Consider the following 27,941-nt stretch of genomic DNA (forward strand, 5'->3'; position numbering starts at 1 on the left):
TCACCATAACAGCACCCACTCGTAGCATGCGCACCAGCAGGTATATTTCGCTGGTCACTCCCAAAGCCAATTCCTCCTTTGGCCGCCTTTCCTTCCAGTTCTCTGCTGCCATTGACTGGAACGAATTGCAAAAATCACTGAAGCTGGAGACCCATATCTCCCTCACTAGCTTTAAGCACCAGCTGTCAGAGCAGCTCACAGATCACTGCACCTGTACATAGCCCATCTGTAAATAGTCCATCCAACTACTTCATCCCTATTATTATTATTCTAATTCTAATTATAATTATTATTATATATATATTTTTTTTTGCTCCTTTGCACCGCAGTATCTCTACTTGCACACTCATCTTCTGCACATCTATCACTCCAGTGTTTAATTGCTAAATTGTAATTACTTCGCCACTATGGCCTATTCATTGCCTTACCTCCCTAATCTTACTTCATTTGCACACACTGTATATAGATGTTTTTATTTTGTGTTATTGACTTTACGTTTGTTTATTCAATGTCTAACTTGTTGTTTGTGTCGCACTGCTTTGCTTTATCTTGTCCAGGTCGCAGTTGTAAATGAGAACTTGTTCTCAACTGGCCTACCTGGTTAAATAAAGGAAAACAAATCTTTTTTTTGCTAATTTAACGTGCAGTTGGAACACAGGAGTGATGGTTGCTGATAATGGGCCTCTGTATGCCTATGTAGAACTTGCAGATATTCCCAAAAATTCTTAACATGTGTAAATATCTCTATGAACATAGCAAGATTCAACAACTGAGACGACAACTGAACAAGTTCCACAGACGTGACTAACAGCAATGGAATAATGTGTCCCTGAACAAAGGGGGGGGGGTCAAAATAAAAAGTAACAGTCAGTATCTGGTGTGGCCACCAGCTGCATTAAGTACAGCAGTGCATCTCCTCCTCATGGACGGCACCAGATTTGCCAGTTCTTGCTGTGAGATGTTACCCCACTCTTCCAGCAAGGCACCTGCAAGTTCCCGGACATTTCTGGGGGGAATGGCCATAGCCCTCACCCTCCGATCCAACTGGTCCCAGACGTGCTCAGTGGGATTGAGATCTGGGCTCTTCGCTGGCCATGGCAGAACACTGACATTCCTGTCTTGCAGGAAATCACACACAGAACGAGCAGTATGGCTGGTGGCATTGTCATGCTGGAGCGTCATGTCAGGAAGAGCCTGCAGGAAGGGTACCATGTCTTCCCTGTAACGCACAGCGTTGAGATTGCCTGCAATGACAACAAACTCAGTCTGATGATGCTGACACACCGCCCCAGACCATAACGGACCCTCCACCTCCAAATTGATCCCGCTCCAGAGTACAAGCCCCGGTGTAAAGCTCATTCCTTCGACGATAAACGCGAATCGACCATCACCCCTGGTGAGACAACCGTGACTCGTCAGTAAAGAGCACTTTTTGCCAGTCCTGTCTGGTCCAGCGACGGTGGGTTTGTGCCCATAGGCAACGTTGTTGCCGGTGATGTCTGGTGAGGACCTGTCTTAAAAGAGGGCTACAAGCCCAGTCGAGCCTCTCTCAGCCTATTGCGGACAGTCTGTGCACTGATGGAGGGATTGTGCTTTCCTGGTGTAACTCGGGCAGTTGTTGTTGCATCCTGTACCTGTCCCGCAGGTGTGATGTTCGGATGTACCGATCCTGTGCAGGTGTTGTTACATGTGGTCTGACACTGCGAGGACGATCAGCTGTCCGTCCTGTCTCCCTGTTGCACTGTCTTAGGGGTCTCACAGTACGGACATTGCAATTTATTGCCCTGGCCACATCTGCAGTCCTCATGCCTCCTTGCAACTTGCCTACGGCACGTTCACGCAGATGAGGGTGTTTTTCTGCTAAGGGGACAGGACAACTTCACCTCATCAAAGGGACGATGGACGGGGCCATGTACCGTCAAATCTTGGGTGAGAACCTCCTTCCCTCAGCCAGGGCATTGAAAAGGGGTCGTGGATGGGTATTCCAGCATGACAATGACCCAAAACACACGGCCAAGGCAACAAAGGAGTGGCTCAAGAAGAAGCATAAGGTCCTGGAGTGGCCTAGCCAGTCTCCAGACCTTATCCCATAGAAAATCTGTGGAGGGAGCTGAAGGTTTGAGTTGCCAAACGTCAGCCTTGAAACCTTAATGACGTGGAGAAGATCTGCAAAGAGGAGTGGGACAAAATTCCTCCTGAGATGTGTGCAAACCTGGTGGCCAACTACAAGAAACGTCTGACCTCTGTGATTGCCAACAAGGGTTTTGCCACCAAGTTCTAAGTCATGTTTTGCAGAGGGGTCAAATACTTATTTCCCTCATTAAAATGCAAATCATTTTATAACATTTTTGACATGCGTTTTTCTGGATTGTTTTGTTGTTATTCTGTTTCTCGCTGTTCAAATAAACCTACTATTAAAATTATAGACTGATATTTTCTTTGTAAGTGGGCAAACGTACAAAATCAGCAGGGGATCAAATACTTTTTACCCCGTGTGTGTGTGTGTGTGTATATGTATACATATGTATGTGTGTGTGTGTGTGTGTGTGTGTGTGTGTGTGTATGTATATATATATATATATATATATATATATATATATATATATATATATATATATATATATACTGCTCAAAAAAATAAAGGGAACACTTAAACAACACATCCTAGATCTGAATGAAAGAAATAATCTTATTAAATACTTTTTTCTTTACATAGTTGAATGTGCTGACAACAAAATCACACAAAAATAATCAATGGAAATCCAATCTATCAACCCATGGAGGTCTGGATTTGGAGTCACACTCAAAATTAAAGTGGAAAACCACACTACAGGCTGATCCAACTTCGATGTAATGTCCTTAAAACAAGTCAAAATGAGGCTCAGTAGTGTGTGTGGCCTCCATGTGCCTGTATGACCTCCCTACAACGCCTGGGCATGCTCATGAGGTGGCGGATGGTCTCCTGAGGGATCTCCTTCCAGACCTGGACTAAAGCATCCGCCAACTCCTGGACAGTCTGTGGTGCAACGTGGCGTTGGTGGATGGAGCGAGACATGATGTCCCAGATGTGCTCAATTGGATTCAGGTCTGGGGAATGGGCGGGCCAGTCCATAGCATCAATGCCTTCCTCTTGCAGGAACTGCTGACACACTCCAGCCACATGAGGTCTAGCATTGTCTTGCATTAGGAGGAACCGAGGGCCAACCGCACCAGCATATGGTCTCACAAGGGGTCTGAGGATCTCATCTCGGTACCAAATGGCAGTCAGGCTACCTCTGGCGAGCACATGGAGGGCTGTGCGGCCCCCCAAAGAAATGCCACCCCACACCATGACTGACCCACCGCCAAACCGGTCATGCTGGAGGATGTTGCAGGCAGCAGAACATTCTCCACGGCGTCTCCAGACTCTGTCACGTCTGTCACGTGCTCAGTGTGAACCTGCTTTCATCTGTGAAGAGCACAGGGCGCCAGTGGCGAATTTGCCAATCTTGGTGTTCTCTGGCAAATGCCAAACAGCCTGCACGGTGTTGGGCTGTAAGCACAACCCCCACCTGTGGACGTCGGGCCCTCATACCACCCTCATGGAGTCTGTTTCTGACCGTTTGAGCAGACACATGCACATTTGTGGCCTGCTGGAGGTCATTTTGCAGGGCTCTGGCAGTGCTCCTCCTGCTCCTCCTTGCACAAAGGCGGAGGTAGCGGTCCTGCTGCTGGGTTGTTGCCCTCCTACGGCCTCTTCCACGTCTCCTGATGTACTGGCCTGTCTCCTGGTAGCGCCTCCATGCTCTGGACACTACGCTGACAGACACAGCAAACCTTCTTGCCACAGCTCGCATTGATGTGCCATCCTGGATGAGCTGCACTACCTGAGCCACTTGTGTGGGTTGTAGACTCCGTCTCATGCTACCACTAGAGTGAAAGCACCGCCAGCATTCAAAAGTGACCAAAACATCAGCCAGGAAGCATAGGAACTGAGAAGTGGTCTGTGGTCTCCACCTGCACAACCACTCCTTTATTGGGGGTGTCTTGCTTATTGCCTATAATTTCCACCTGTTGTCTATTCCATTTGCACAACAGCATGTTAAATTTATTGTCAATCAGTGTTGCTTCCTAAGTGGACAGTTTGATTTCACAGAAGTGTGATTGACTTGGAGTTACATTGTGTTGTTCAAGTGTTCCCTTTATTTTTTTAGCAGTATATGTATATACATATATATGTGTGTGTGTGTGTGTGTGTGTGTATATATATGTATATGTATTTATATGTGTATGTATGTATATATGTGTGTATATGTGTATGTGTATGTATATGTGTGTGTGTGTGTGTGTGTGTGTATATATATGAATGAATGACATTATGGGGTATTATGTTTAAGCCATCGACACAATCTCAATTTAATCCATTTTAAATTCAGGCTGTAATACAACAAAATGTGTGAATACTTTCTGAATGCACTAAGAGTGGTTGGGTACAGCAGAAGACAGCATTTCTGTTTCGTATGAAGTGTTTCTTTCTTAAAATTGTTTCCCCTTCTTCCCTTTCTGCAGGCTCCCAGCTAAATACACAACTAGAAGGATGGTTGTCTCAAGCACAATCCACTATCAGCCCTGCTAGAGCCATCATAGCACCGTAAGCACCACTGATAGTATAACTATCTCAGTCATGTGAAAAGGCCTCATCTTGGTCATCAAGAGTCACTGTAAATATGATTTGATAACGGTGTATGAATGACTAAAATGTATTTGTATTGTTGGGGGCAGTGGAGGTCAAACATCCTCAAAGGATGTCATGTTTTGTGTATTATTCCAGTTGTAAATGGTGTCTGGCCTGCCATGATGTCATTTCCTCCTAACAGACATCTGTGTTTTCAGGCATGCTGGATATTCCTACTGTGGTGCTTGTGCTGCACACGCATACAAACAAATAGACCCTTCTGTCACGTAAGTCATTTACCATGTCTCGTTTAGTTACATTAAGGGATTCAGGGATTTTTCTAAATAAACAACTTTTGTCAGTTACCAAATTAATTTCCATGTAAAGTATCATAATATTATATCGAAATTTAGATGTTTTAAAATGTAAATCTATTTTTTTTTTTTTCTTCGTTTCCACATTTTCCTTCCTTATCAAACCTTAGATCTGCCTGCCCTGTTTCAACCAGAAGGAACTATCTGCCCCTTAGTTACCTCAGACAGAGAGTAGTTAGCAGTATTGGCCTAGCCTCTGTCACAGCCTCACCTTGGAACTACGTAAGCGAAGCCTGCTGGGCCGAGGCTACTAATGGCCTGATGACTGGGTCCACTGAGCTGCTATGCTAATGTGAGTCAGGGAGGTAAAGGTGACAGAGTGAGGTGACGGACTCCTCTCTTCCCCCTGTAGTCGCAGGGTGTTCATCCTGGGCCCGTCTCACCATGTTCCTCTGTCCCGCTGTGCCCTGTCCTCTGCTGAGGTTTATAAAACACCTCTCTACGATCTCAGGATTGACCAGAATGGTAGGTACACATTCATTCATTCATTCATTCTGTGCCCTGTCCTCTGCTGAGGTTTAAAAACACCGCTCGGCAATCTCCGGATTGACCAGAATGGTAATTTTCACATTTTCATAAGAACCTTGTTTTGATGTTTCTGTGTATTTTGCTTTAAACTGTGAAGCTTGACACGTGTGTGTGTGTGTGTGTGTGTGTGTGTGTGTGGGGGGGGGGGGAACCTAAATGTCCTCAGTGGACCCAACCATCTGACTGACACTGGAAAAGAGTCATTCTCACTGATGCTGCCAAACAAGCTGCAGTGTGTCTAGTAGGGGTGGAACGGTTCATCAAACACACGGCCCGGGTCTGTATTCCCGGTTTTGGGATCACGGTCCGGGTATGTATTGCGGTTTTGGGATCACGGTCCGGGTATGTATTGCGGTTTTGGGATCACGGTCCGGGTATGTATTGCGGTTTTGGGATCACGGTCCGGGTCTGTATTCCCGGTTTTGGGATCACGGTCCGGGTCTGTATTCCCGGTTTTGGGATCACGGTCCGGGTATGTATTGCGGTTTTGGGATCACGGTCCGGGTCTGTATTCCCGGTTTTGGGATCACGGTCCGGGTCTGTATTGCCGGTTTTGGGATCACGGTCCGGGTCTGTATTGCCGGTTTTGGGATCACGGTCCGGGTCTGTATTCCCGGTTTTGGGATCACGGTCCGGGTCTGTATTCCCGGTTTTGGGATCACGGTCCGGGTCTGTACAGCGGGAAAATGAAATTGCGAAAGTTACTGTAGTTCATTTCAGGTTAAGAAAATACAAAGTGTTGGTATTCCTGATTGTGTGAACACGATTACTCATCAACAACACTAAAATAAATTGCCATATGCGTGCGTATAGGTTGGAATGTTTTTCTTACAAAGACAAAAATATGTATACTTGTGACTCTCATAAAGAGGGCGTGTCTGTACCATGCTACTTCTCATATCCCACTCTCCGGGGTAATGTGAAGTATCTCTCTGTAGCCCTGGAGGTCCATCCATCTGTAGTCAGCCCAACACAGAGTGAATTGGCCAATTCCATGACAACTTAGACTTTAGCTTTCTTATATAGAGCAGGTACTACCTGTTTGCTGAAATGGATGGGAGAGGGAAGTTCGTAATGTGGCTCGAGCACTTTAACGAGGTACCCGAAACTCCTATTCTTCTCACCCACTGAGAATGGCCGCATATCTGCGGCTATAAACATAGCTATCGATCTTGTAATTTTTTTGGCCTGGTCAGAATCAGCTGTGAAGTGCTGCTTGACTGCAGAGGGGAGATGGTGTGTCGTTTTTGTGTTTCAGTCTTGCTCCGGTGGAAGGATATTGGGGGTGATGTCGGCCCAAATGTGTCGACGTGTTTGAGGTGTCGACAGCTGCACAGGCTACTCTGGTCGAGCGTGGCGACATACTGTTAACTTTTTATCCACAACTCTGTCCATCGCCGTTGTAATCTACTGGGAACCCAAAATGTTCCCAAACTGGAGATTTTAAAAGATGGAGAATCCTCCTGGTTTATAAACCCTACCACTCGCCATGGTACAGAACTAGATCCCTCTCTACGCCTCACAAAAGGACCATTTGAAATGTGCCAGTTAAGATTTGATTGCAACGACTGCGTAAGCTCTAGTTGTTTTAACATAATAGCCTGAAATGTTTTCTCAGTTTAGATATACACTACCGTTCAAAAGTTTGGGGTCACTGAGAAATGTCCTTGTTTTTTGAAAGAAAAGCACCATTTTTTAAATAACATCAAATTGACCAGGCCAGCATCCCGGAGTTGTCTCTTCACAGTTGACGTTGAGACTGGTGATTTGCGAGTACTATTTAATGACGCTGCCAGTTGAGGACTTGTGAGGCGTCTGTTTCTCAAACTAGACACTCTAATGTACTTGTCCTCTTGCTCAGTTGTGCACCGGGGCCTCCCACTCCTCTTTCTGTTCTGGTTAGAGCCAGTGTGCGCTTTTCTGTGAAGGGAGTAGTACACAGTGTTGTATGAGATCTTCAGTTTCTTGGCAATTTCTCTCATGGAATAGCCTTCATTTCTCAGAACAAGAATAGACTGAGTTTCAGAAGAAAGGTCTTTGTTTCTGGCCATTTTGAGCCTGTAATTGAACCCACAAATGCTGATGCTCCAGATACTCAACTAGTCTAAAGAAGGCCAGTTTTATTGCTTCTTTAATCAGAACCACAGTTTTCAGCTGTGCTAACATACTTGCAAAAAGGTTTTGTAATGATCAATTAGCCTTTTAAAATTATAAACTTGGATTAGCTAACACAACGTGCCATTGGAACACAGGAGTGATGGTTGCTGAAAATGGGCCTCTGTACGCCTATGTAGATACTCCATAGAAAATCGTCCGTTTCCAGCTTCAATAGTCATTTACAACATTAACAATGTCTACACTGTATTTCTGACCAATTTGATGGTTTTTTTAATGGACAAAAAATGTGCTTTTCTTTAAAAAATACAAAGACATTTCTAAGTGACCCCAAACTTTTGAACGGTAGTGTAGACGTGGCATACAAGGCAGCGTAGCCATAGCCCACAGGCCTAGTGTTCTTCTTTTTATGTATTCATTTGTGTTCACAGTGCGGACTGAACCCAGGTCCCTGTACAGAATGGTTCAGTACAAATGAATGTACCGTTACACCCCTAGTGTCTAAACTAATGACTCGTTGTAATATGCTAATTCAAACCTCACTTGGCCTGTAATAATGAATGTGTATATTGAATCCTCACCTACCTCTAGTCTATGCTGACCTCTGGAAGACTGGGATGTTTGAGAGGATGAGTCTTCAGACAGACGAGGATGAGCACAGCATTGAAATGCATCTGCCTTACACTGCTAAAGCCATGGAGAGGTAAGACAGCGTAACACACTGCAAACTAAAAGAACCTGTCAAATGTCTGCTTCAATAATCACTAGACATCCATCAGTAGAGAGTACAGTAACATAGGACTGAGAGGCTCTACACAGACCTGGCCTGTCTGCCTGGTAGTGGTAGTGGTGGTGGTGGGAGCCAGCAGGGATTCATGACTGGTTTGCCTTGACATTTTGTTAAGCGTTCTCTCTCCCCCAGTTCCAGGATGGTTTGAGTCATTACTATGGTGTATGATTGGTTGTTTACTAATGAAGTAAGGCCTGCATGCTCAATTAATAGACCCACTATATGAACACACACACCTTTTATCAGGTTGGCTTTATAGACACACCTTTTTATCAGGTTGGCTTTATAGACACACCTTTTTATCAGGTTGGCTTTATAGACACACCTTTTTATCAGGTTGGCTTTATAGACACACCTTTTTATCAGGTTGGCTTTATAGACACACCTTTTTATCAGGTTGGCTTTATAGACACACCTTTTTATCAGGTTGGCTTTATAGACACACCTTTTTATCAGGTTGGCTTAATAGACACGCCTTTTTATCAGGTTGGCTTAATAGACACGTATACACAACATGGCCAAAAGTATGTGGACACGCCTTCAAATTAGTGGATTCGGCTATTTCAGCCACAACCGTTGCTGACAGGTGAATAAAATCGGGCACACAGCCATGCAATCTCCATAGACAAACATTGGCAGTAGAATGGCCTTGCTGAAGAGCTCAGTGACTTTCAACTTGGCACCGTCATGGGATGCCACCTTCCCAACAAGTGAGTTCGTCAAATTTCTGCCCTGCTCGAGCTGCCCTGGTCAACTGTAAGTGCTGTTATTGTGAAGGGGAAACTTCAAGGAGCAACGACGGCTCAGCCGCGAAGTGGTAGGCCACACAAGCTCACAGAACCGGACCGCTGAAGCGCATAGCGCGTCGAAATCGTCTGTCCTTGGTTGTAACACTCACTACCGAGTTCCAAACTGCCTCTGGAACGTCAGCACAAGAACTGTTCGTTGGGAGTTTCATGAAATGGGTTTCCATGGCCGAGCAGCAGCACACAAGCCTAAGATCACAATGCCAAGCGTCGGCTGGAGTGGTGTAAAGCTCACCGCCATTGGACTCTGGAGTAGTGGAAACGCGTTCTCTGGCGTGATGAATGACTCTTCGGCATCTGGCAGTCCAACGGATTAATCTGGGTTTGGCGGATGCCAGGAGAACGCTACCTGCCCCAATGCATAGTGCCAACTGTAAAGTTTGGTGGAGGATGAATAATGGTCTGTTTTTCATGGTTCGGGCTAGGCCCCTTAGTTTCAGTGAAGGGAAATCTTAACACTATGGCATAAAATGACTTTCTAGATGATTCTGTGCTTCTAACTTTGAGGCAGCATTTTGGGGAAGGCCATTCCCTGTTTCAGCATGACAATGCCCAACGTGCACAAAGCGAGGTCCATGCAGAAATGGTTTGACGGGTTTCGGTGTGGAAGAACTTGATTGGCCTGCACAGAGCTCTGACCTGAACCCCATCGAACACCTTTGGGATGAATTGGAACCTCCGACTGTGAGCCAGGCCTAATCGCCCAACATCAGACCTCACGTTCTTAACCAACTCCATATTAATATCTCTCTCATCACTCAATGCCTAGGTTTACCTCCAATGTACTCACATCCTACCATACCTTTTGTCTGTACATTATGCCTTGAATCTATTCTATCGTGCCCAGAAACCTGCTCCTTTTACTCTCTGTTCCGAACGTACTAGATGACCAGTTCTTATAGCCTTTAGCCGTACCCTTATCCTACTTCTCCTCTGGTGATGTGGAGGTTAATCCAGGCCCTGCAGTGCCTAGCTCCACTCCTATTCCCCAGGCGCTCTCATTTGTTGACTTCTGTAACCGTAAAAGCCTTGGCGTTATGCTTGTTAACATTAGAAGCCTCCTCCCTAAGTTTGTTTTATTCACTGCTTTAGCACACTCTGCCAACCCTGATGTCCTAGCCGTGTCTGAATCCTGGCTTAGGAAAACCACCAAAAACCATGAAACTTCCATTCCTAACTATAACATTTTCTGACAAGATAGAACTGCCAAAGGGGGCGGAGTTACAATCTACTGCAGAGATAGCCTGCAGAGTTCTGTCTTACTATCCAGGTCTGTACTAAAACAATTTGAGCTTCTACTTTTAAAAATCCACCTTTCCAGAAACAAGTCTCATCGTTGCCGCTTGCTATAGACCACCCTCTGCCCCCAGCTGTGCCCTGGACACCATATGTGAATTGATTGCCCCCCATCTATCAGAGCTCGTGCTGCTAGGTGACCTAAACTGTGACATGCTTAATACCCCGGCCATCCTACAATCTAAGCTTGATGTCCCCAATCTCACACAAATTATCAACGAACCTACCAGGTACAACCCCAAATCCGTAAACACGGGCACCCTCATAGATATCATCCTAACCAACCTGCCCTCCAAATACACCTCTGCTGTTTTCAACCAAAATCTCAGCGATCACTGCCTCTTTACCTGCATCCGCTATGGGTCTGCGGTCAAACGACCACCCCTCATCACTGTCAAACGCTCCGTAAAACACTTCAGCGAGCAGGCCTTTCTTATCGACCTGGCCCGGGTGTCCTGGAAGGATTTTGACCTCATCCCGTCAGTAGAGGATGCCTGGTTATTCTTTAAAAGTGCTTTCCTCACCATCTTAGATAAGCATGCCCCAGTCAAAAAAATGTAGAACCAGGAACAGATATAGCCCTTGGTTCACTCCAGACCTGACTGCCCTTAACCAGCACAAAAACATCCTGTGGCCTACTGCACTAGCATCGAACAGCCCCCACGATATGCAACTTTTCAGGGAAGTTAGGAACCAATATACACAGGCAGTTAGGAAAGCAAAGGCTAGCTTTATCAAACAGAAATGTTCATCCTGTAGCACAAACTCCAAAAAATTTCTGGGACACTGTAAAGTCCATGGAGAATAAGAGCACCTCCTCCCAGCTGCCCACTGCACTGAGGCTAGGAAACACTGTCACCACCAATAAATCCACTATAATTGAGAATTTCAATAAACATTTTTCTACGGCTGGCCGTGCTTTCCACCTGGCTACCCCTACCCCGGTCAACAGCCCTGCACCCCCGACAGCAACTTGCCCAAGCCTCCCCCATTTCTCCTTCACCCAAATCCAGATAGCTGATGTTCTTAAAGAGCTGCAAAATCTGGACCCCTACAAATCAGCTGGGCTAGACAATCTGGACCCTCTCTTTCTCAAATTATCTGCCGAAATTGTTGCAACCCCTATTACTAGCCTGTTCAACCTCTCTTTCGTATCGTCTGAGATTCCCAAAGATTGGAAAGCTGCCGCGATCATCCCCCTCTTCAAAGGGGGAGACACTCTAGACCCCATATTATTTTAGAATGAGATGTTCAATGAGCAGGTGTCCACATACTTTTGATCATGTAGTGTATATCTACAGAAATAAGACAGATCCTGCCTCTGTTTCCTGTTTGAGTGTTTGTGAGTAGCGTTTTATTAGGTCAGTTTAATACAGATACCTTTTGTTGGTTTACACGTGTTCAGTCCCTGTAACAGCTTCTACCATCTTGGTCAGGTAACTGTCCACAGAGCACCACACCCATACAGACTTGTCATGTATTGTCTCCCTTTCCTACTACAGTCATAAAGATGAGCTCAGCATTGTCCCGGTGCTGGTGGGAGCCCTCAGTGAGTCTAAAGAACAGGATTATGGGAAACTGCTCAGCAGGTATCTGGCTGATCCCTCCAACTTGTTCATCATCTCCTCTGACTTCTGCCACTGGGGTACGTACAGAACAGGACTGGTAGAGATCAATAAATTATACCCTGTTCACACTACTGAGTTGAGCCAGCCTGGTTATACATCCATCCACAGTAGTTGCTGGAACAGTGCTGGAAAGACCATGTGAAAGAAAAGCCAGCACAGTTTTTCAGGACAAGTGAAAAGAACAGCCAGCACATTTTAGTTCGGGACAATCGTGTGAAAGGGGTTGTAAATATAGAAACAATGGTTCTGTCTCCTTGAAAAACCCTCTCCTTCACGGATTGGTCCTGACTTAATGTCTTTACCTCCTTCCCACAGGTCAACGGTTCCGCTACACGTACTATGACGAGGCTCAAGGAGAGATCCACAGATCCATTGAACACCTTGATAAAATGGTTAACACATTTTGATATTCAGTTCCTACCAAGTTGTAACATGACACCCCTCATCTCCTTCCATGTATATAATTGAGACATCACCACCTCTCTCTTGTCTCTCCAAGGTTAGGGTTATATAGTTAACTGTTAGGGGTATCAGTCTGGGTTCTAAGCCCCTCTCTCTCTTGTCTCTCCAGGGTTAGGACTGGGTTCTAAACCCCTCTCTCTTGTCTCTCCAGGGTTAGGGTTATATAGTTAACTGTATCAGACTGGGTTCTAAGCCCCTCTCTCTCTTGTCTCTCCGGGGTTTGGACTGGGTTCTAAGCCCCTCTCTCTCATGTTTCTCCAGGGTTAGGATTATATAGTTAACTGTTAGGGGTATCAGACTGGGTTCTAAACACCTCTCTCTCTTGTCTCTCCAGGGTTAGGACTGGGTTCTAAACCCCTCTCTCTTGTCTCTCCAGGGTTAGGACTGGGTTCTAAACCCCTCTCTCTTGCCTCTCAAGGGTTAGGGTTATATAGTCTGTATCAGACTGGGTTCTAAGCCCCTCTCTCTTGTCTCTCCAGGGTTAGGGTTATATAGTTAACTGTTAGGGGTATCAGACTAGGTTCTAAACCCCTCTTTCTCTTGTCTCTCCAGGGTTAGGGTTATATAGTTAACTGTTAGGGGTATCAGACTAGGTTCTAAACCCCTCTTTCTCTTGTCTCTCCAGGGTTAGGGTTATATAGTTAACTGTATCAGACTGGGTTCTAAGCCCCTCTCTCTTGTCTCTCCAGGGTTAGGACTGGGTTGTAAAACCCCTCTCTCTTGTCTCTCCAGGGTATGGGCATTATAGAAACACTGGACCCCATGTCCTTCACCAACTACTTGAAGAAATACCACAACACCATCTGTGGACGTCATCCTATTGGAGTGCTGCTAAACGTGAGTCTTAGGTTTCTGTCCTCCCTGAGCTCGCCTTAGGACACCTGCGTTACCGTTTGACAGGTGTACCGCCCCAGTCAAACTCCCCACCTGCCACTGTCCCCGGAGCGGGTTACACCCGACGCGAGCCGGGTGCTTGAAGCGAGAGCCCGCTCGGGGCTCGCCTCCCCGCCTCACCGGGGTACAACAGCGAGCATACGGGTACAACAGCGAGCATATCGGCTTAGCATCAGTCATACGATAATCTGACATCTACAGTACACCTTTTGTTAGTTAAACAGGTCCTCTTGCACAAAGGGCTGTGTCGGGATGTCTGTCTGACTGCTCCCGTGTCATGTGATGTCTGTCTGACTGCTCCCGTGTCATGTGGTGTCTGTCTGGACTGCTCCCGTGTCATGTGGTGTCTGTCTGGACTGCTCCCGTGTCATGTGGTGTCTGTCTGGACTGCTCCCGTGTCATGTGGTGTCTGTCTGGACTGCTCCCGTGTCATGTGGTGTCTGTCTTCTTACTTGATTGATTGTGTTTTCCAGGCTGTGTCTGAGCTGAGGAAGAGTGGAACAGAGATGAACTTCTCCTTCCTAAACTATGCCCAGTCGTCCCAGTGCAGGAACTGGCAAGACAGCTCTGTTAGCTACGCAGCCGGGGCCCTCATTGTACATTGATGTGGTCCCAAATGGCACCCTATTACCTATATAGTGCACTACTTTTGACCAGGGCTCATGGTAGCCTTGTCCGAGCCGGAATGGCCCGTAGATCAGGAGCGTATCTCCTGTTTCTGTAGCGTGAGGCAGCTTGATATACAAGTACAACCCCTGGACAGGACGCTAGTCTATCGCAGGGTCCATAGGACTCGGGTCAAAAGTAGTGCACTATATAGGGAATAGGGTGCCACTGCAGTTCGGAACCACCTGAACTTCTATCGCCATAACGACGACCTGGACTAGCCAATGAGAAGAGATATTATATCCACAGCACCCCTTCCTGCCTCCCCCTCTCCCCAGTTGTGAGTCGGAGAGTTTTTCTTTCTGTCTTAAAACTTTTGCTTGAAGTGCAGTTGGAGTTTTTGAGATTGGTGGGGAGGGATGGAGTGTTGTGTTGGCATGGAGCAGGGATGGTGGGGGGGGGGGGGCTTGTAAGGGGGTGTATTTGGGGCTCTTGTAGGGGGTAAAGGGGGGTTGTATTTGGGGGTCTTGTAGGGGGTTATTGAGGATGTGTTTGGGGGTCTTGTAGGGGGTTAAGGGAGGTGTATTTGGGGTTAAGGGGAGGGTGTATTTAGGGTCTTGTAGGGGGTTAAGGGGAGGGTGTATTTAGGGTCTTGTAGGGGGTTAAGGAGGGTGTATTTGGGGGTCTTGTAGGGGGTTAAGGGGAGGGTGTATTTGGGGGTCTTTTAGGGGTTATAGGGGAGGGTGTATTTGGGGGTCTTGTAGGGGGTTAAGGGAGGTGTATTTGGGGGTATAGGGGAGGTGTATTTGGAGGTCTTGTAGGGGGTTAAGGGGAGGTGTATTTGGGGGTCTTGTAGGGGGTTAAGGAGGGTGTATTTGGGGGTCTTGTAGGGGGTTAAGGGGAGGTGTATTTGGGGGTCTTGTAGGGGGTTAAGGAGGGTGTATTTGGGGGTCTTGTAGGGGGTTAAGGGGAGGGTGTATTTGGGGGTCTTGTAGGGGGTTAAGGGGAGGGTGTATTTGGGGGTCTTGTAGGGGGTTAAGGGGAGGGTGTATTTGGGAGTCTTGTAGGGGGTTAAGGGGGGGTGTATTTGGGAGTCTTGTAGGGGGTTAAGGGGAGGTGTATTTGGTGGTCTTGTAGGGGGTTAAGGGTTGGTGTATTTGGGGGTCTTGTAGGGGGTTAAGGGGATGGTGTATTTGGGGGTCTTGTAGGGTGTTAAGGGGAGGTGTATTTGGGGGTCTTGTAGGGGGTTAAGGGGAGGTGTATTTGGGGGTCTTGTAGGGGACTCGACTTGTTCCATATGACCCTATTTTCCTGAATGAGAAAAGTAAAATGAATATTACAATTTTAAATAATGTATAATCATTCATGAATCTTTACATTTGCACTCTTTGCAAACCTGTACTCATGTAATCTGATTTACACACCTGTACTCATGTAATCTGACTGCAAATGGAAATGGAAAAGTGATCCCTGATGATAAGAAGGAAATACATTTTGACTGACTGCTTAACAAGCTATTATAATGTCTCTGCAGTAATACCCTGTCATAGTCACAAATGGCACCCTATTCCCTATGTAGTGCACTACTTTTGACCAGCCTCCTTAGGGTGAAATTTGGGACATACTGAGAATAGCATCCTAGGTAGCTACTACCTACCACCGTTGTTTAACATATTAAGTTCTACCATTGTAGTTGCTAACAAAGGGCTGCACACAATATTTGTGTCCCAAATCGCACCCTATAGCTTATCTAGTGCACTTTCCTATTGGCGTCGTTCGGCCATCCGGATCTCGTAAGCTTACATTCTGCTATATACGGACTTCTGAAGGATTGAAGTCGAAGTGAAACGAGAGGGCAGCGATCAGGATGGAGGATCAGGTTACTGCCCTATAGGGTCCTGGTCTGAAGTAGTGCCGTATAAAAGGGATTAGGGTGCCATGTGGGATATAGACAACCAGTTCACTAACTAACCCCTGCTGTAAAATACTAACAAAAATGTTTTATTATTTTTTTATTAGACATATAGTATGTTTGCTTTTTAATTTGAGACTGTTTACCTCCTGACATGTAATTCTACTCATGTAGGTCTGCTCTCACCTAGTGGCCAGAAATATCTCCTAATATGCCCTACAGTCCACTGTAGAGTATATGACCTGTTCTGATCGCTTGTCTGAGATGGTATCGCCTGTTGTCCCCCTCTACCTTTTTCTGGAGATGGTATCGCCTGTTGTCCCCCTCTACCTTTTTCTGAGATGGTATCGCCCGTTATCCTTACTTCAGCAGGGGAGAAGTGTATTCAATCAGTCAGTACCAATTCTCTCCCCACCCCTTCCCCTTGGCTAACACTTTGCTAACACCTTGCAGATCTACCAACATTGAATGTATATGGCCAAATGGAAATGCTAGGGAGTGAATTGGAACTGGCCCTCAATTTGCTGTCCCTGTTCAGGGGGATACTCAATTTACTGTCCCTGTTCAGGGGGATACTCAATTTACTGTCCCTGTTCAGGGGGATACTCAATTTACTGTCCCTGTTCAGGGGGATCCTCAATATACTGTCCCTGTTCAGGGGGATTCTCAATTTACTGTCCTTGTTCAGGGGGATCCTCAATTTACTGTCCCTGTTCAGGGGGATCCTCAATTTACTGTCCCTGTTCAGGGGGATCCTCAATTTACTGTCCCTGTTCAGGGGGATCCTCAATTTACTGTCCCTGTTCAGGGGGATCCTCAATTTACTGTCCCTGTTCAGGGGGATCCTCAATTTACTGTCCCTGTTCAGGGGGATCCTCAATTTACTGTCCCTGTTCAGGGGGATTCTCAATTTACTGTCCACTCAATTTACTGTCCCTGTTCAGGAGGATCTTTATCTTACTGTCCCTGTTCAGAAGGATACTCAATTTATTGTTCCTGTTCAGGAGGATTCATCTTTTTTTCCCCTTATGTTTAATTGTTATTGTTTTTTCTTTTTGTATTCTGTTGCGTAGAGAGAATGAAAGTTACTCCACAGATTCACATTAAACCTCCATTAATAAATATATTGAAGTATATCTCCTCAGAAGGAGTTTTTTAATCTCAGGTTAAACTGATTTAAAGCATCTCTAAGACAATATGTAGGTAGGATTCATGTTACCAAAAAAAAAACAGTAAAATTGATTGAAAATCAAATGTTTTGTCTGTTTCTTAAAGCATTTATCATACTTGTTCATTGTCAACTTTAGAAAATGTTTTCTCTAAATTAGAGTAATTCAACATTATTAAGGCCAGGATTCAATCCCATCACACTGTCAGCAATTTGCCTTTTAAAGGCAATGTCTCAGCGTCGGGCAGAGACCGCATTTACGGTAAACATTGCATATGTCAGCTGTGGTATATCAGACTGTATACTACTGTATGACAAAACATTTATTTTTATTGCTTTTAATTACGTTGGTAACCAGTTTATAATAGCAATAAGGCACCGCAGGGGATTGTGGTATATGGCCACTATACCACGGCTAAGGGCTGTGTCCAGGCAGTCGGCGTTGGGCATAAGAACAGTGCTAAGCTGTGATATATTGGCCATATACACCCCCCCGTGCCTTATTGCTTAATTGTAAATATTAGATGAACTTCTATATGTTGCCAGCTGAGGGAGTCTGGGGATGGAAGATGGTCAATGGACAGGAGTGGATGTCCTGACACAAAGCTCCCAGGACAGGATCACTTTTTTGTGTGTGTAGTAGATTAGAACAGAAAATAATAGAAAAGTACATTTTCTAATGTTGGATTATATTTGTGAAACATTCAAATTGATGATACAGTGTGATGAAGTTCTGGAAAGTTGGCTACATATAAGGAAGCCTAGCTAGCATGGATCCCAACTTGTTCTGAAATAATGACGTGAAACTGAACTATACTGAACAAAAAATATAAAACGCAAGTTTTACCGAGTTACAATTCATATAAGTAAATCAGCCGATTTTTTTTTTTATTTATATTTTTTTATTTTTTTTTTGTTTTTTTTTATTATTATTATTATTATTATTTTTTTTTTTTATTCGTTAGGCCCTAATTTATGGATTTCACATGACTAGCCAGGGGCGCAGCCATGGGCGGGCATAGGCCCACCCACTGTGGAGCCAGGACCAGACAATCATAATTAGTTTCCCCCCCAACAAAATAGCTTTATTACAGACAGAAATACTCCTCAGTTTCAACAGCTGTCCAGGTGGCTGGTCTCAGACAATCCCACAGGTGAAGAAGCCGGGTGTGGAGGTCCTGGGCTGGTGTGGTTACATATGGTTGTGAGGCCGGTTGGACTTACTGCCAATTTCTCTAAAATGACGTTGGAGGCGCCTTATGGTAGAGAAATGAACGTTGCATTCTTTGGCAACAGCTCTGGTGGACATTCCTGCATGCCAATTGCACGCTTCATCAAAACTTGAGACATCTGTAGCATTGTGTTGTGTGACAGAACTGCACATTTTAGAGTGGCCTTTAATTGTCACCAGTACAAGGTCCACCTGTGTAATGATCATGCTGTTTAATCAGCTTCTTGATATGCCACAACTGTCAGGTGGATGGATTATCTTGGCAAAGGAGAAATGATCACTAACAGGGATGTAAACAAATTTGTGCACAAAATTTGAGAGAAATAAGCTTTTTGTGTGTATGGAACATTTCTGGGCTCTTTTATTTCAGCACATGATACATGGGACCAACACTTTACATGTTGCGTTTATGTTGTTGTTCGGTGTTATTGGTTTAGGATCCAGGCAAAAGGAAGCTTGTTTTTGGCCCAGGTTACTATAGCTATATATAGATATCCTATACTATAGGATATCTGATGGTCTGATCTGGGAAACTGGATCACGTTGTGTGGAACAGAACGTGTTGGTTGAATTAAATCCAAAAACATATTTTCACCATGGGAGACCAGCTTTCTCCCTCATAGTGTTTTTAATCCTTCTGTTTGGCCAACCTTTACCCCTTTATTGTTTACAAAGGGTATGTCAATCAGATTAACAGAATCGGTATTCATGCAGGATTACATGTAATTTTACACGGCTGCAAAAAATAGGAAAGTCCATGCTATGTTGACGCAGGTGCTTCATACTTTAACAGTCTGTCATGAGAGACCAAGACCAAAAGATGGGGAGTTCAAATTAATCTAGTAGGTGCCAGAACGGTATACTACGAAGCAAGCTAGATCTAGTCGGGCTTTGCTAAAGTTAGCCAGCTTCAGTTAGCTTCACATTCCATCCGTACTACAATGGTGGATATTGCTCTTCCACCTGCTGCTAACTCTAGCAGGCTTGTAACTGCAAGTGCATATCGAACAAGGCTAGTCGAATGCCGAACTTTATTGAGACAATGCTGAAACATCAATACATGGGCGAGTCAGTCCTACAATTTCATTTTTTTGCCCGAAATCAACATGAAAGAAAAGTATGCTGTATGCTGGTGACACAATTATTTATTCTAGCGCGTCTAATATTGAGAAGGCTTTTCAGGACTTACTGTTGGCCTTTGATGTTACTCAAAGGCAGCTTTTGCAATTGAAACTTGTGCTTGTGCTTCCCTGAAAGTAAACAGATGGAGTCACTTGTAGATTTTAACTATAACAGGCCAGCAAATTGATAGGTTCACCTCCTATAAGTATCTTGGGATTTGGTTAGATGAAAAGTTTAAATTTAAACTCACATTGATAACTTGACCAAGAAACTGAAGTTGAAATTGGGTTTCTATTTCAGGAACAAATCCTGCTTTTCAATGTTAGTCAGAAAGGATCTTGTTCAAAGCACTTTTTAATCAGTGCTGGATTATGGTGATATTGTCTATATGCAGGCCTCAGCAAGTACCTTAAACTCTGGATGCAGTGTATCATGGTGCTTTAAGATCTATTACCAATGCTAGACCACTTACCCACAGCCCCCATTCTCATCGACGGGGCTGCAGTGGAGCAGGTTGAGAGCTTCAAGTTCCTTGGTGTCCACATCACCAACAAACTAACATGGTCCAAGCACACCAAGACAGTCGTGAAGAGGGCACGACAAAACCTATTCCCTCTCGAGACTGAAAAGATTTGGCATGGGTCCTCAGATCCTCAAAAGGTTTTACAGCTGCACCATCGAGAGCATCCTGACTGGTTGCATCACTGCCTGGTATGGCAACTGCTCTGCCTCTGACCGCAAGGCACTACAGAGGGCAGTGCGAACGGCCCAGTACATTACTGGGGCCAAGCTTCCTGCCATCCAGGACCTCTATAACAGGCGCTGTCAGAGGAAGTACCTAAAAACTGTCAAAGACTCCAGCCATCCTAGTCATAGACTGTTCTCTCTGCTATCGCATGGCAAGTGGTACCGGAGCGCAAAGTCTAGGTCCAAGAGGCTTCTAAACAACTTCTACCCCCAAGCCATAAGACTCCCGAACAGATAATCAAATGGCTACCCAGACTATTTGCATTGCCCCCCTCACATTTTCTTACACCGCTGCTACACTCTGTTGTTATCATCTATGCATAGTCACACCTCAACTAACTGGTGCCCCCGCACATTGACTCTGTACCGTTACTCCCCTGTTTATAGTCTCGCTATTGTTATTTTACTGCTGCTCTTTAATTACTTGTTATTTCTTATTCTTATCCATATTTGTTTTAAACTGCATTGTTAGTTAGGGGCTCGTAAGTAAGCGTTTCACTGTAAGGTCTACCTACACCTGTTGTATTCGGCATTTCACTGTAAGGTCTGTCTACACCTGTTGTATTCGGCATTTCACTGTCAGGTCTGTCTACACCTGTTGTATTCGGCATTTCACTGTAAGGTCTGTCTACACCTGTTGTATTCGGCATTTCACTGTCAGGTCTGTCTACACCTGTTGTATTCGGCATTTCACTGTCAGGTCTGTCTACACCTGTTGTATTCGGCATTTCACTGTCAGGTCTGTCTACACCTGTTGTATTCGGCGCATGGGAGTAATAACATTTGATTTGATTTGATCACTGTGATTTGTATGCTATGGTACAACGGACCTCTCTCTCCACCAGGAGGTTAAAGCACTGGTACACTTTGGTGTACAAAGCATTGATGAGACAACTCCCTTTGTATCTCTGTTCCTAAGGTTAGAACTGAGATGGGGGGGAAAACATTTTTTCCCATAATGCCCCCTCATCCTCGAACATGCTTCAGAAGATTATAAAGTTAGGGGAGTTAGTGTCCTTGTCTGTTTGTAACACTCTGACCTACAACACTGTTTGTGATAACTACAGTTTTTTCTAATCTTCTATTGTATCTTTAACTTGTGCCACTTTGTCTTTTGTGTTTATTTGGTATTTTTCTGTAATGTTTTATGGACACGGCTTCTATTCCCCTGTTTTGCCTTTTTGCCAGGTCGCCCTCGCAAAAAAAAAGGTTTTTTAACTTCAATGGGTTTTACCTGGTTAAATAAAGGCTAAATAAATAAAAAATTCAGCAGGCTATGCTGTGAAACAGGCTGTTAGAAGTGGCGTTTTTCTTTTATTACGTATCGTGAATGACGTCTTTGATGCGCTTATCAATGCACAAACACCTTTTTCCCCCACCTATCAATAAAATCATTTTATAAAGTAATTAAAAAGTTTTACTGTGTGTGAACTTTCAAATGCATTCTGTTATTACTTAATGTATAATGTGATGGGTATTTTAATATGACTATTTTTAAAAACATTATTTTAAAAACATTTGATTAATAAAATATTATTAGTTAACTTCCTCAAATGAAAGGGACGATGATGCAATCATTGCGAGATGGAGGGAATCTGATTTTTCATTGGTCCTCAACTCGCAGCTGAGTCATTTCAGTCAGGGTAAGTGGAGTTAGCCCTGAGTCAGTCTGCCACGGAGCAGGTTAGTTCTGAACGATTTGTTGCCATAGAAACGTACCTGGCTGAAAGGTGAGACACTTTCGTATGGCCGGTTATCCTGATTTGAACTCAAGAGTTGGCCAAAGTTACCTCGCTAAAAAGTACAGTCAGGTCAAATGTAGGGGTGGCTGAAGATCACTCTCCTGTAGTGTCTGAAACGGCAACCTATTTCCTATTTAGTGCAGTATAAGGGCCAATAGGACACTATATAGGGTGCTATTCAGTACGCAGGCTTGTTGATAGAGTAGCATTCTGTGCTGGTTCTTGGTCTTCCTGGGACCAGTACTGCCTGGAAAATAGTCTCTGTCTTGGTACTCTGATGGGAGTATGAAGGATCATGCAGGGCTGGGAAAACTGGTGCTCTGGAGTGAAGGGAAACAATCTGTGCCATGGTGAGACATTCCACCACCTAAAGGCTGTGCAGGGCTGGGAAAACTGGTGCTCTGGAGTGAAGGGAAACAATCTGTGCCATGGTGAGACATTCCACCACCTAAAGGCTGTGCAGGGCTGGGAAAACTGTTTCTCTAGTGTGAAGAGAAACAATCTGTGCCATGGTGAGACATTCCACCACCTAAAGGCTGTGCAGGGCTGGGAAAACTGTTTCTCTGGCGTGAAGGGAAACAATCTGTACCATGGTGAGACATTCCACCACCTAAAGGCTGTGCAGGGCTGGGAAAACTGTTTTTCTGGCGTGAAGGGAAACAATCTGTGCCATGGTGATACATTCCACCACCCAAAGGCTGTCCTTTACCAGATGATGTGTTCTGTTTCTCTCCCTCTCGACTATTTGTTCATTTGTATGCAGTGTTATGGAGTAGTGAACTACGCTGTAGTTCAACTAGTAATTTAACTACAGTAGCTTGGCAGTAGTTGAACTAAACTCAAATCTTTGTAGTGTTTTCAGTAGTTCATTCCCATTTTTTGTCTAATAGGCTACATTGCACATTCTTTTAACATCTGACTCCAAAGTGAAGAGAGTCTATGACATTTCAGATTCATTACAAAGTAGTTTGATGAGGTGAACTGTTTTTTTTTTTCAAAGTAACTTCAGTTAGATATATTCTTAAGGACGGCTTTAGTGTAGCTTAACTTCCACCAGTGTGAAGTAAATTGGTAGCTTTGGTCAACTATATGTTCAGAGTAACTTCTCTCAACACTGCTTGTGTGTTTTTGTTTTCATCTGAGCTGTCACATCTGCTCCTGCCAGGTATGCTGGAGTCAGAGCAGATCCCCACCAGCTGCAACCTGTTCCTTAATCAAGACTTCTACATATACTCAGGTCTACCACTTCCACACTGCCAGATGATAATCTCTGCCCAGTCAGTCCATGGTTCTAGCCGGGTGTGCCTTTGGTGCCAGTTTTACCTTGCCTGACACTGTTTTCCTCTCCTGTCCGCTACAGTTCTGCCCGCTCTGACTCTGGTCCGTCTCCAGTTCCACGTCTCATCATCCTGCTACTCTGTCCTGGATTCCCCTCCGGACCTGCTTACCCTGCGCCCACACACCTCTCGCTCCAGCCTCAGCCTCCGCACCTGGTTTCCAGCAACCCGCCCGAGCTTCCCCTGACCTGCATTCAACCTTCCCCTCGTGTTTTAATAAATACCTTGGTTACTTCATCCCAGTGTCCTCGTCTGAGTCTGCTGTTGGGTTCACCTGTTCCACTCCACATGACATGAGCATTCCCTGGCCCTCCTCTCTTCTTTAAGGGTGCATTCCAAACGGCACCCTATTCCCTATATAGTGCACTATTGACCAGGGCTCATAAGTAATGCACTATATAGGGCATCATTTGAAACGCTGACTAAATTATATTGCAAACGTATGGTTAGCGAGGTAACTTTTGCCAACTCTGAGTTCAAATCAGGATAACCGGTCATAAAATACCTATCACATTATACATTAAATAATAACAGGATGCATTTGAAAGTTCACACACAGTAAAACTTTCAAATTACTTTCTAAAATTATTTTATTGATAGGTGGGGAAAAATATGTTTGAGCATTGATAAGCACATCAAAGTCAACAAGAGCAGCTACTTCCTGTGGGCCAAACATCGGTAAGAAAGAGCAGCTACTTCCTGTGGGCCAAACATCGTTAAGAAAGAGCAGCTACTTCCTGTGGGCCAAACATCGGTAAGAAAGAGCAGCTACTTCCTATGGGCCAAACATCGGTAAGAAAGAGCAGCTACTTCCTATGGGCCAAACATCGGTAAGAAAGAGCAGCTACTTCCTATGGGCCAAACATCGGTAAGACAGGATGTTCTGTCCCAGTTCTATTCATGTTTACTTCTCAAAGTCAGGATTAGCCACAAAAACAAAAGTGAAAACCCTGGATACCTCCCAAATAGTCCTATCCACATTGACGGGACCGCAGTGGAGTCGGTGGAAAGCTTCAAGTTCCTCGGCGTACATATCTACGACAAACTAAAATGGTCCACCCACACCGACAGTGTGGTGAAGAAGGCGCAACAGCGCCTCTTCAACCTCAGGAGGCTGAAGTAATTTCACTTGGTACCTAAAACCCTGACAAACTTTTATAGATGCACAATTGAGAGCATCCTGTTGAGCTGTATCAACGCCTGGTACGGCAACTGCACCGCCCACAACCGCAGGGCTCTCCAGAGGGTGGTGCGGTCTGCCCAACACATCACCGGGGGAAAACTACCAGCCCTCCAGGACACCTACAGCACCCAATATCACAGGAAGGCCAACAAGATCATCAAGGATAACAACCACCCGAGCCACCTGCCTGTTCACCCCACTATCATCCAGAAGGTGAGGTCAGTACAGGTTCTTCAAAGCTGGGACTGAGAGACTGAAAAACAGCTTCTTTCTCAAGGCCATCAGACTGTTAAATAGCCATCACTAGCACATTAGAGGCTGCTGCCCTACATACATAGACTTTAAATCACTGGTCACTTTAATAATGGAACACTAGTCACTTTAATAACGTTTACATATTTTGCATTACTCATCTCACATGTATATACTGTATTCTATCCTATTCTACTGTATCTTAGTCTATGCTGCTCTGACATTGCTCGCCCAATATTTATATATTCCATTCCTTTACTTTAGATTTGTGTGCATTGTTAGATATTACTGTACTGTTAGAGCTAGAAACATAAGCGTTTCTCTACACCCACAATAACATCTGATAAACACGTGTATGTGATAAATAAAATTGGATTTCATTTGATGTAATATAATGAAAGAGATTGAGGACTGGAGGATAGAGCACATGTTAGGAAAGTCAGGCTGGACTTGGAATAGAATAGAATGTAATTTTATTGTTGATCCCTTGAAGACAACTTATTTGAGGCTCTCTGTATGGAATCAAGGGGACCAGACTAGTGCACTCCTCTGTAATGTAATGTTTTAATCATAGCAGCTTGACAGTGTGGACTGCAGAGGGCAGGTTAGGTCAGGAAGGCTGGAGGGTTGGTTTCTGGGTTACTTTCCCTGAATGGGATTCTATGAAGGGGATTATGGGGACCAGTCCAGGGGGACCTAGGGGTGGGAAACTAAAGGATTGATTCAAAACGCTGGACCTGGACTCCATCAGAACAGCACAGCCTGGACTCCATCAGAACAGCACAGCCTGGACTCTATCAGAACAGCACAGCTGCTCAGGAATAAAGTGAGTTGTAAGCAGAGAGACAGGATGGTTGTCGTTTAGAGGAAAACACATCTGCTTGCCTGCCTGTCTGTCTGCCTTTTTTGTCTGCCTGACCGTTTGCCTGTGTGCCCTAAGCCTGTCTGCCTGCCCGTTTGCCTGTCTGCCTGCCCGTTTGCCTGTCTGCCTGCCCGTTTGCCTCTCTGACTGCCCATTTGCCTGTCTGCCTTTCTGTCTGCAGCTACTCACTCGCCTGGAGAATATGAATTAGATGTATTATGTCACAGCTAACACACTGTTATTTTCCCACTATACCATGCTATGCGATGGTAACATGGTATGACAGTGGTATATGGATGGGAGAGATGGTAACATGGTATAACACTGGTATATGGATGGGAGAGATGGTAACATGGTATAACAGTGGTATATGGATGGGAGAGATGGTAACATGGTATAACAGTGGTATATGGATGGGAGAGATGGTAACATGGTATAACAGTGGTATATGGATGGGAGAGATGGTAACATGCTATAACAGTGGTATATGGATGGGAGAGATTGTAACATGCTATAACAGTGGTATATGGATGGGAGAGATGGTAACATGGTATAACAGTGGTATATGGATGGGAGAGATGGTAACATGGTATAACAGTGGTATATGGATGGGAGAGATGGTAACATGCTATAACAGTGGTATATGGATGGGAGAGATGGTAACATGCTATAACAGCGGTATATAGTGAATTTTTTATGTAATCAATAAGGAGAATATGTTTAGAGTTTATTTAATCAACATCCTCACAGCGCTAAGTATTCTGGATTGTAGGCCTAATAGGTCAGTGGTATTGGCTAGTTGGGCAACTCTGGATTATAATGGGTCAGTGGTATTGGCTAGCCTTTGGGCTAGTCTGGATTGTAATGGGTCAATGGTATTGGTTAGCCTTTGGGCTAGTCTGGATAGTAATGGGTCAATGGTATTGGCTAGCCTTTGGGCTAGTCTGGATAGTAATGGGTCAATGGTATTGGCTAGCCTTTGTGGCTTGTCTGGATAGTAATGGGTCAATGGTATTGGCTAGCCTTTGGGCTCGTCTGGATTGTAATGGGTCATTGGTATTGGCTAGCCTTTGGGCTAGTCTGGATAGTAATGGGTCAATGGTATTGGCTAGCCTTTGGGCTCGTCTGGATAGTAATGGGTCAAGCTGGTATGGTTAGAGAGAGACTGACTACTTTTAGAGAACTTGGTATAGTTGTATAGAGACTGACCCATTTAGAAAAGCTGGTATATTTAGAGAGAGACTGACCCATTTAGAGAAGCTGGTAGAGTTAGAGAGAGACTGACTACTTTTAGAGAAGTTGGTATAGTTGTATAGAGACTGACCCATTTAGAAAAGCTGGTATATTTAGAGAGAGACTGACCCATTTAGAGAAGCTGGTAGAGTTAGAGGGAGACTGACCCCATTTAGAGAAGCTGGTAGGGTTAGAGAGAGACTGACCCCTTTTAGAGAAGCTGGTATATTTAGAGAGAGACTGATCCCATTTAGAGAAGCTGGTAGAGTTAGAGGGAGACTGACCCCATTTAGAGAAGCTGGTATGGTTAGAGAGAGACTGACCCCATTTAGAGAAGCTGGTAGAGTTAGAGAGAGACTGACCCCATTTAGAAAAGCTGGTAGAGTTAGAGAGAGACTGACCCCATTTAGAGAAGATGGTATATTTAGAGAGAGACTGACCCCATTAAGAGAAGCTGGTAGAGTTAGAGAGAGACTGACCCCATTTAGAGAAGCTGGTAGAGTTATAGAGAGACTGACCCCATTTAGAGAAGCTGGTAGAGTTAGAGAGAGACTGACCCCATTTAGAGAAGCTGGTATGGTTAGAGAGAGGCTGGCCCCATTTAGAGAAGCTGGTATGGTTAGAGAGAGGCTGGCCCCATTTAGAGAAGCTGGTACATTTAGAGAGAGACTGACCCCATTTAGAGAAGCTGGTAGAGTTAGAGAGAGACTGACCCCATTTAGAGAAGCTGGTAGAGTTATAGAGAGACTGACCCCATTTAGAGAAGCTGGTAGAGTTATAGAGAGAGACTGACCCCATTTAGAAAAGCTGGTATTGTTAGAGAGAGGCTGGCCCCATTTAGAGAAGCTGGTATGGTTAGAGAGAGGCTGGCCCCATTTAGAGAAGCTGGTACATTTAGAGAGAGACTGACCCCATTTAGAGAAGCTTGTATATTTATAGAGAGACTGACCCCATTTAGAGAAGCTTGTATATTTATAGAGAGACTGACCCCATTTAGAG

General features: G+C 44.8%; 1 protein-coding gene and 1 long non-coding RNA gene across 2 annotated transcripts in view; both read left to right on the forward strand.

Annotated features, from left to right (window-relative positions):
* memo1 (mediator of cell motility 1) overlaps window positions 1–14,609 on the forward strand; it is a 28,479-nt gene extending 13,870 nt beyond the window's left edge. The window contains exons 2-9 of the mRNA XM_014157936.3: window positions 4,549–4,630; window positions 4,873–4,941; window positions 5,381–5,493; window positions 8,263–8,374; window positions 12,066–12,208; window positions 12,507–12,583; window positions 13,386–13,490; window positions 14,021–14,609. Of these exons, the coding sequence (XP_014013411.1) occupies window positions 4,549–4,630; window positions 4,873–4,941; window positions 5,381–5,493; window positions 8,263–8,374; window positions 12,066–12,208; window positions 12,507–12,583; window positions 13,386–13,490; window positions 14,021–14,152 (833 nt within the window). The 3' untranslated portion in view covers window positions 14,153–14,609. The remainder of the gene's footprint in view (window positions 1–4,548; window positions 4,631–4,872; window positions 4,942–5,380; window positions 5,494–8,262; window positions 8,375–12,065; window positions 12,209–12,506; window positions 12,584–13,385; window positions 13,491–14,020) is intronic.
* A 7,299-nt stretch (window positions 14,610–21,908) lies between these two features.
* LOC106595208 (uncharacterized) lies at window positions 21,909–23,649 on the forward strand. The gene is made up of 2 exons (XR_001326350.2): window positions 21,909–23,312; window positions 23,436–23,649. It is a non-coding gene; the product is annotated as an uncharacterized LOC106595208 (long non-coding RNA).
* The last annotated feature ends 4,292 nt before the right edge of the window (window positions 23,650–27,941 follow it).

This window comes from Salmo salar, chromosome 19 (assembly GCF_965601325.2).
Source record: "Salmo salar chromosome 19, fSalSal1, whole genome shotgun sequence".
NCBI lineage: Eukaryota > Metazoa > Chordata > Actinopteri > Salmoniformes > Salmonidae > Salmo > Salmo salar.